Source organism: Corvus hawaiiensis, chromosome 1 (assembly GCF_020740725.1).
Source record: "Corvus hawaiiensis isolate bCorHaw1 chromosome 1, bCorHaw1.pri.cur, whole genome shotgun sequence".
In the NCBI taxonomy this organism is placed as follows: domain Eukaryota; kingdom Metazoa; phylum Chordata; class Aves; order Passeriformes; family Corvidae; genus Corvus; species Corvus hawaiiensis.
Window position 1 is genome coordinate 34,016,367 of NC_063213.1, and position 9,245 is coordinate 34,025,611.

Genomic DNA, 9,245 nt, shown 5'->3' on the forward strand with positions numbered 1-9,245 from the left:
TTCTATAAAAACTGTAATGTGCTAAATTACTCAACTATGTAATAACCAGACATGCTATAAATATTCATACATATCCTGTGCCAAGGTTGACAATTGAAAAATGGCATTATGGCACATCTGAATCTAGTTTATGTTCTTACATGTATCTGCTAAATCTTACTTGAAAGCCTATTAAATCTCAGTAGCAAGTGAAAGTACTCTCTAAATAAGTTTTGGCTTTTTCCAGATATAATATTCTGAAGTATTTTAACCAACATACGTGAGCCTTCATCTCTAACTCTCAGCACACCTGTCCTGAAAGAGGGGGGGAAAAAAAAGTGATTTTTATTGGCTTTTCCTTTCCACTTTTTTCCCCATTCACTCCCTGCTGTCACAATGAACCTGATCTTTTCGCTTAGGCTATGCAAGGAAAAAGCAAGGAAAAACCTGTTGCTGATGGCAGCCAGCCGCTGAGGTTGGCAGCATATGTGCCGAGCCAGCTGATGGAAGCCAGAGCAGCCAGGGCCACCTCCAACCCCATCCCACTGCAAAACGGGCTCTGGGCCCTGCTCCACGCCAGCTCCGACGGCTACTTCCCGAAACAGTGCTGACTGTGCTTTCTGCTGGTGTTAAAATGTCAGCAGCATCACTCCAGCCCCACATGCCACTGACACTAGTCAGCAATTCCGGGTAGTTTTCTTGGCATGGAGTGGCTTTTAGCAAAAACTTCTGTCCTCAGTGTGAAGCAGAGGGATCCTGAGCAGCCACAGTTCAGCAAGATCCCTGACTCCTGCGCTTGGTAACTTTGCCACTCGTTACAAGTGTTTATGCAAGCACCAATCCCAGCAGATATCCTCTCTGAAATTACGGTTTTTAACCTTAGGCAACATTATTAAGAAGAAATGACAGGTTTCTCTTTTACCACCAGGACGACAAACCCAAACCACCACACATGCACAGCACCACTAAATTCATGCCCGAGCGCACAGGCAGAATGGTAGCCAGATATGGGAAGGGAAAGAGATGGAAATTGCTGATTTCTGCTCAATTTCTGCCGGCAGGGCAGCCGGCCCCGGACAACAAAGAAATCTCTGTTCCCTTTCGCATCATGCAGCAAGCAACCGCCCGTGCTGCAGCTGAGAGTCTGAACAAAGGGACCTTTGGAACAGAGCTGGGACCGAAAACATGCCCTGTAAGCCACTTCCCAGCACTTGCCACACTCCAACTCAGCGCTGCAGACCAGAAGGGCTGTCACCAGGAGCAGCCTTGGCTCATGTGATCCAACAGGTTGGATGCAGACTTCTAGGGCTGCTAGAAATGAAAGCGAACCCGGTACTCATTCTGAAATGTCAGTCCCACCCTCAAAATTCAACAAGTGCATTTCCATTTACCACCAGACTCAAAGGCCCTGGAGACATTTTTTCCTCCAAGCGCTGCTATTTCACACTCACCAGAAGGAGTTTAGTTACTTACTGTATCCAACTCACTAAAATTTCAACACAAGCCATGCTGAACAGCAGCATTTTCTGGGACTGGTTGGTATGATTTATTTCCAAATTTCAGACAACATCGATCTACAGACCAAGACCACAGTTCTTCCAGCAGCACCTCCCTTCTCAGCAACATACAGCACAGACAAGCTTTCCAACACGTGCTCCTGGTTGGGTTTACTAATATTGTCACTTCATTTTGAATGGCCAAATGTGACAGTGCTTCAGTGGTGAGATTTCTCGCCATGCCAATTTGGTCCCAAGTAAGAGGAATGCAGCAGCAGGATGATTCTGGTGGTGTGGGTCTGCATATGTGGGTAATCCAGAAACAGCAAGTCTGTCCTACCCTTCCACATACTCTGTGCAAGCCACATTGCCACAATGAGATTGATTGACTCTTCTCCATCAGATGTAACTGTTTTTTGCCCCCTCCTTACAGGAGGCTGGATTTATGCTGAAGAACCCCCAGGTGAACTTAGAAGAACCCCCCAGGAGTCTTTGCACCTCTGGTGTCATCATTCCCATCATCCCCCATGTGTCCACACATGCACACAGCTAATCCAGAAGTAGACCCTGATCCCTCTTGGCAGAAGGTGTACCTTCACAAGTGTCCTCACCATTAGAACTCTGCTTGATACTCTGACAAGAGGACCCTGTGCAGGTACAGCTGCTGTGTTTCCAACCCACCTTTTTATCCCAGGAGAACCAAGCCCTCCACTTGCATACATGTGTTTCAAAGAATGTCTGCTGAGAAAAGCCTTCACCCTGTCATACACAATGAGATGCTTAGTTCTCCCGGTTTTACTTTAGAATTTCTCTGGAACATGAACCCACCTTCCCATGGCTCACCTTAATCAAGTAAATCCTACCTCAGACTCTAAATTACACACATTGCATGCCTTGCTACGCCACTTATCCGCTGCTGAGCAATAACTCTTGCTGGAGAGGTGATTTCAAGGAGATCTGGAGGCCCGGGTGAGACAGAGTGCCTGGAAAACCTGGCAGATTGGTTCCATTCACCACTGAGTAACTGGGTTGTCTGTACAAAGATGGACAGGTACTCCCTGCCCAAAGAATCACAGAGTCGGTAGACAAAGGTTTTCTGTACCCTTTTTCATGCCATGTTCTTGACCCCCAACCTTGCTGCAGACCTTCATGTACACACTGCCAGCGAAGGACAAAAATGCCATCAAACTCACGTCAGTGACATTTTAAGTACCTTATAGTGATGTCAGAGATTATGCCACATGAATGAGGCTCCTTATTCCTTTCAGTTCCCACTCCTACTGTATCCGGGCTGAAAGCCTGGTTGCTCCTCTGCCTCAACTCCTTGCTTTTTCTTTCCTTTTGGTAGACTTTTCCTTAGCTTGCAAACTCAGCTGAGCTCCCAAGAGGAAGGCAGGAGAAGCACATACTGCTGTAATCTTGAAGAGCCATATTTCAGGCCAATACTTATTTGCTTGGTTCCTTGCAGTGAGATAAGCTTTGCAATCTGTACACACCCACTACCAAGTGCCGTGATCCTTCCAGCTTTCCTCGTTCCACCAGGACCTGTCTCTCCCTGCCTCCCCTCCTCTCCGCTGCAGGCAGGTGTCTCCTTTCAGCTTTGGTACTCTCCCACGAGAAGGTAGCAAAGGATGCCTCTGCTCATTCTCAGTGGAAATGGCACTGTCATCATCACCCACAGACAAAACAGACTTGGAGGAACTTTCATTTTAATCAGAAATTCTCCACTTGTCAGCCCTGAGATTACCTTTGCTGCACACAAAGCATCCTGGTGCCCTGCCATCAGCAGGGCTCAGTAAAGTCCCTGGATGTGTACAGCCCCAAAGTTACATGAATTGAGGTTTCAGCAGTGGTGAAATGTTGCATATAGGTAAAACCTTATAAAATGAAGGCCTTGTTGCCTTTGTAAAATCATGGCTCAGGCCTGTTACTTTGGCTAAGTAGAAAAGGATTGTGGGAAAGAGACACATCTGAATTAGGGGTAGAAAAACATGCTGCATGACCGTCGCATGCTCACATGGTGGTGTATGGTTTGTTATGCCTTAAAACTATGTAAACTGCTAACTGGCTAACTGCTTAAAAAGGCCTGGTTTTTGCAATAAACAAGCTCCCTCTTGCACCTGCCTGGAGACTCCGTGTTGTTTCATATCCCAACAGTGAAACACTAATTCCACTGTGCACTATGCTTCCAAAGAAGCTGGCCTTTGAGCTGCTCACACCCATTCAGAGGTGCTGGGATTCCAGGTCTCCACAGGGCTCAGCAGTTCAGCTACTGCTCTGCTTCTGCCAAGGGGAAAAAAATCTCCAGACTTTGCTATGAGATATTCTCTGCCTGACTGCTGGGAAGCATCCCAGCTTTTCACTGCAAAACAAGATGCCCAGGGCCCTCCTAAAACACCCGCAGCATATCAGCTCTGCTGTAAATAACAAGAAAGCCAGAATACAACACCTAACAAATATTTATGACATGAAAACTATTCATAAAAATGATTTTATAAAAAGCTCTTGGTAAGGGTGTAGCTAATCCTCATCAGGTGGAGACTTCCATCTAGCTGTATGAAAAAAAGCACTGGTAAAAACGTGACGCTACATGTTACACCTCTAAAAGCACCCATCTGTGCCTGCAAATGCACAGATGTCAAACCTCCCTGCAGACCGCAGCACATCTCAGCCTCGCCCCTCCTCTACCAAGTCACTTCCAGGCAGTGCAGGCAGATGCTCAGTTTGGTTGTGAATCTGCCTGGCTCTCACCTGAAAACTCATCAGACAAATTCAGTCCTTGGGATGGTGCTGCTTCACCTAATCCTAAACATTTGGGTGGTGCTAACAAAGGATTTGCAACTCGCCTGATCACTCCCATTTAATCTTCTGTATTGCCAAGGGGAGATGAAGGCTGATGCACCCAAAGGAACACCATGGAAAATCAGTAGGATTTGGGCACCTCATTCCTGAATGTTCCCTGGAAATAATACACCAAAACCTAAATACATCCTAAGCTGGCTTCCAGTGACACCTCCCAGGGACATGGGGTCCCTTCTCTGCTGCATGAGAACCAGACTCTCTAGGGAGCAACTTCAGCTTTTCCTTCCCCAGGCAAAAGACCTGGGTGATACCTGAGACTCCCTATGTCCTCCTTGAGAGCCCACATAAATCAAGTCAGCACTTCAAAAGCCCTCTTGGAGAACAGAAATTCCTCCAGAGACATGTGCAGCCCATGCAGCTAACATGTAGGTTACTATTTAAGAAAAAAAAAAAAGGAAAAAAAACCAGAGAGAATTCTTGGCTTTGTTTGCTTCTTTCCTTTCACTTATTACACCTACTCGGAGCAGACAAAACCATTTTGCACAGCCAGTTGGTGCTGATAGATAAGACTGCTATTCCTCAGCACAGCATCCTACCTGTATTTTGCCTAGTCCCTGGCTTATCCTTTCCTAGGCTTTCATTTACAAGCGCACGTTTTCACATAGTGAAGGAAAAAGCAGTTCCTTTACTGTGATCAGAATTAATTGTTCATTATAAACATTTGGTCCTGACTGAGACAGACTGAAGGACAATATGTTAACTTGACAAACAGATCCATCTTCAAAAATATCCCCTTATTACAAAAGCAGCACACAAAATTAGGAGAACTGAAAACATTTTTTAAAAAATACATTGGTCACTTTTACGTTAGTCCTGGTTTCATTTCCTGGCTCTGATGAACTTCAAAGCTGCTGCAATAGACTTCCCTCCACTGGGGGAAAAGTCTGCAGCAAAACAAACTATTGATCCTTTTTATCACTATTGCATAAAAGTGTTCCTTTTACATCCTAAAGTTTGGTAGCTTGAGGGTAGGGCATAGCAAAAAATAATTGAGAAGACCAGCCATGCTCTTTATTCCTTCAAAGGACATAAGGTAACTGTGCAAAAAATGAAAATAAAAGTGAGAAAGAGGGGGGGAGGAGGAGGCCCAGAATTAAAATACTTCAATACTTGCTCCTTCCTGTTCCTTGGTCCTCAGCAGGGCAGATCTGCTGAACCTTCCCCTGCCAAGCTGAGGCTCCACAAAACTTAACTTTTTCCTCTGCCATGACTGCGTAATTTCTTTTTTTCCTCTCCCTCTCCTCCTTCCCAAATTTCTCAGACATTACACCCTGGTGCAAAATCTCCGGCCAGGAGGATGTCAAAACACCTCACTGGGGATCAGGCAGCCTCCGTGTCTCCTCCCTCCCTGGGGCTCACTGCTAACTCAGCCACCTGACCAGCCGGGCTCTCCGTGCTGCCAGAAATACTCCTGCTTCACTATGAATCTCCCACAGGACAAAAGCCTCCTCCTGCCTCGCATCCGTATTTTGAGACAAAAATGTAGAAGTAATCTAACCATCAGCTGTGTTCCTCCGCCTCCTCAGCCCGTCCCCAGGCACACTTTGGATGAGGTATGACCTAGCCGGCTTACATGCACTGTGAGAAGAAGACACGACAGGGTCTGTTGGAGAGACCCCTGACACCTCTCCAGTGGAGCTGAATGTCACCTCCAGAAAAACATTCCCATTTTTGAGCACCGCCTCCCACGAGTCTGCTGCCCCAGCCCCATCTCCATTATCAGCTCCTTGCCATGGCATTCAGCCCCCCGTCCCCCGACGAGGCTCCCTGAGCTCGTTCAAACCGCGCGCTTCCTGCACAGGACAGAAAGTGCCAAAACTTGGTTTTGGGCCAAAACGCCGTGAGTAGAGCAGCTCAACACATCACTTTCCTGCGACAGAATAAAAAATGCCCCTGCCCTGCCACAGGGCTTAATCCAGTCTCGGATACCAAGATAAACAACCCCAGCACAGTCCTTTGCGGGCAAGTCCCCCCGCCTGCTGCCAAGAAACACATTTTGTTATGCAATCTGCAGCTGAGTGCTCGGTGGTCCCTCCAGCTACATCCCCAAAGCTCGGTGTGAAGCTCTTGCGTGGCTCAGACCACCACTGAGCCACCCACCAACCCCACCAGACAGGACCCTGTGCAACAGCACCTGTGCAGGCTGAGATGCAAACCCTTCCTCAGCACCAGGCTGAAGAGTTTAATCTGTCCCTGCTCTACTTCTGTGACTGCGAGTCTAAAATCATGAGGAAAATCCATACACCTGGCCTGCTCTCATCGTTTCTTAAGTTAACCATGGAGTTTCCAGCCTTCCCAGCAACTCGGGGTTTCCCTCTCCCAAAAGCTGAACTATCTTATCTGCTGTTAAATTGTGAAGTGGCACAGCAGGGAAAGGAAACACTCAATTTGCCCCTGACCTCCCGCCATCCTGGGGTAGCAAATCAATTTAATCCAGGACATTTAAATATTCTCATTGGGAGATCTCGCATATAAGTGGTTCCTTTTCACTGCCAAGTGCCAGCGATAACTTCTGGTGGTGGTCTGGACTCCTCACAGACCCAAGATTTAGGCAAGAATGTACGTACTGCCTGCTTTTCTGCCATCTTCAGGATGCACCAATCCTTTCACTGCTGATGGGAACCAGCACCTGGGGGCAGAGGGAAATACTGGCAACTTTGGGAAACCACTGCCCTCCCCATCCCCAAGCTACTTCTCTCTTTCCTGAGCTCCATGCCCTTCTCCATGACTGCAGCCTATGCAGGCACAACTCCTCCGCAGGCTGGATGGCTGCCTTCCCACCCACACGTGGTCGAGATGCATGCTTGTAAGACACAGAGACCCAGGAGTACTGTCAAGAAAAGTTAAGTGCCTCCCTGCTGGCAATGAAGGGCACTTCAAAATATGCTGTTCCAGCTTCTTCCCAGCACTGCCCTCCCCAAAGCTGCTAAACTACCTTTGCTTTAAAATTAGAGATGTAGGATTAAAGAAAAAGGTGTAGCAGGAGGAAGAGCTTCCAATCCCTGTGATAAGTAAAAGTTAAATTAAAAAAACCTGCTCTGGGCAACTGACGGAGCACAACCAAGCAGATGTACAGGCAAATGCAATCCTGCAGGTCTGAACCCCGCCGTGACACTGCAGTGAGCCCTCCTCGTGCCGATGGGCGGACTGCTTCCTTACCAAAGTAATCGGCCTTTGGCCGAGCATCCATCTCCTGCTCCAGGCGCTGGGTCAGTGCCTCCAGCTTCAGCTCGGCCGCCGACGGCCCTTGCTCCGGCTGCGGAAGGAGGGTCTGGCAGGGCAGCTTCACCTTTGCTGTGCTGGAGACATCCAGGTGCCCAGAGTCTGACCGTGGCCCGCTCACGCCCTCCGGGAAAAGCATCTGCGGCGCGTTGGGAGCCACCATCCCTCGTGAGGCCAGGCGCGAGGAGCCCGGCTCAGCATTCCCACTGCTGCTGGCGGGCCTGTGGTTCTGACCGTGGGCCACGAAGTGACCGCCTGGGCTGGGGTAGGCAGCGGCGTGCTGGTATTCCACATTGGGAGCAGCGGGTGCGGAGCCTGGTGGGAAGGACAGCGAGACACCCTGGTACCACAGCTGGCTGCCTTCTCCTCCGGCTTTGGGACCGCAGGGCTCAGCGGAGCCCGAAAACCCTCGTGTGGGCTGCGCTGAGGGTGCCGAGAAGGATGAGGACCTCTGCTGTGGCGCGGGCTCCTCTGGCCCCACCGAGGGTGCCGGTGGGGTCCCGGCGTTTGAGAAGGAGGAGGACCTCTGTCCGGCTGGCATCGGGTCACGGCCCCCGACACCTCGCCTCCCCTCGCCGCCGTTCTCCTGCCCGCCGCGGCAGGGCTGGGGCTCGCCGGGGCTCCCAGCCTGTTGCTCCCCGCGCCCCGGGCCGGGCTGTGAGCCCCCCACTCTGGGGATCCTGTCGGGCTCCGCTTCCCAGCCCCGGCGCCCGGCCTGGCTCCCTGGGGCCTCGGCACGTGCGCCGCTGTCTCCGAAGCCCCGTTCCCCTCCCTCGCAGAGCCTCGCTCGCGGCCCCTCGGCGGCGGGGGGCGGCTTGGAACCCCGCGCCACCGGCGGGCTGGGACGGGGGGGGTGGAAGGCGGCAGCCCCTCCGTTCATCGCGGCCATCAGCATCTCCTCCTGCTGCTGCTGCTGCTGCTGCTGCTGGAGGTGGATCTTGGCCATCTTGGTGGCGAACACCCGCCTGGTCTCCTCGAACTCGGGGTTGTTGCCGGCAGCTTTGTCCACCCGAAAGAGACCGTCCTTGGAGGCCTCGTACATGTTGAGGTCCTCGATGAACTTGCTGGCTTCCAGGCCCAGATCGTCGTACTTGTCCATCCTGCCCGGCTTAGCGGGAAGACCCCCGCCTTCTTCCTCCTCCTCTCCTCTCCTCTTTCCCGCCGGGATCGAGGCAGCGCCGGCAGCGGCACCCGCTCCGTCCCGCCGCGCTCCCGCCGCGCCCGTCCCCGCCGGGGGCGTGGCTGTGGGCGCGGAGCGGAGGCGCGGCCACCCCGCCCCGCCCCCGCCCCGCCCCGCCCCCGCCGCCGGCCGCGCCCCCGGCCCCGCCCACCCTCCGGCGCGCGCTGCTCGTCCCCGCTCCGCGGTGGGCGCGCGAGCCGAAAACGTCGCGTGCGGTTCCAGATACGTCACTCGGTGTCCGATCAGGCTTGGGAAGGGCTCGGGTCAGGCAGCACAGCTGGGAAGGGGGCTTGGGAAGGGGTGCGCAGGTTGGTTAAAGTCACCCGCGTGATGAAAGGAAGGTGTTTTTCCCTCGTCTCCCCGCTGGATAATATTCCTCTTTTTCACCCTGCAGCCCAGAAACCTTCCTGAAGAAGCCTTATGAAAAGTCACAGACACCCGTCGGGAAAAAAACCAGCCGCACTTCCCCATGAGAAACTGCGAGGAAAATCTCATTCCGTAACTAT

The 9,245-nt window shown here is 51.5% G+C and overlaps 1 protein-coding gene across 1 annotated transcript in view; it reads right to left on the bottom strand.

Annotated features, from left to right (window-relative positions):
• LIMD1 (LIM domain containing 1) overlaps positions 1-8,777 on the bottom strand; it is a 33,568-nt gene extending 24,791 nt beyond the window's left edge. The window contains exon 1 of the mRNA XM_048299516.1: positions 7,497-8,777. Within this exon, the coding sequence (XP_048155473.1) occupies positions 7,497-8,658 (1,162 nt within the window). The 5' untranslated portion in view covers positions 8,659-8,777. The remainder of the gene's footprint in view (positions 1-7,496) is intronic.
• Positions 8,778-9,245: the final 468 nt, after the last annotated feature.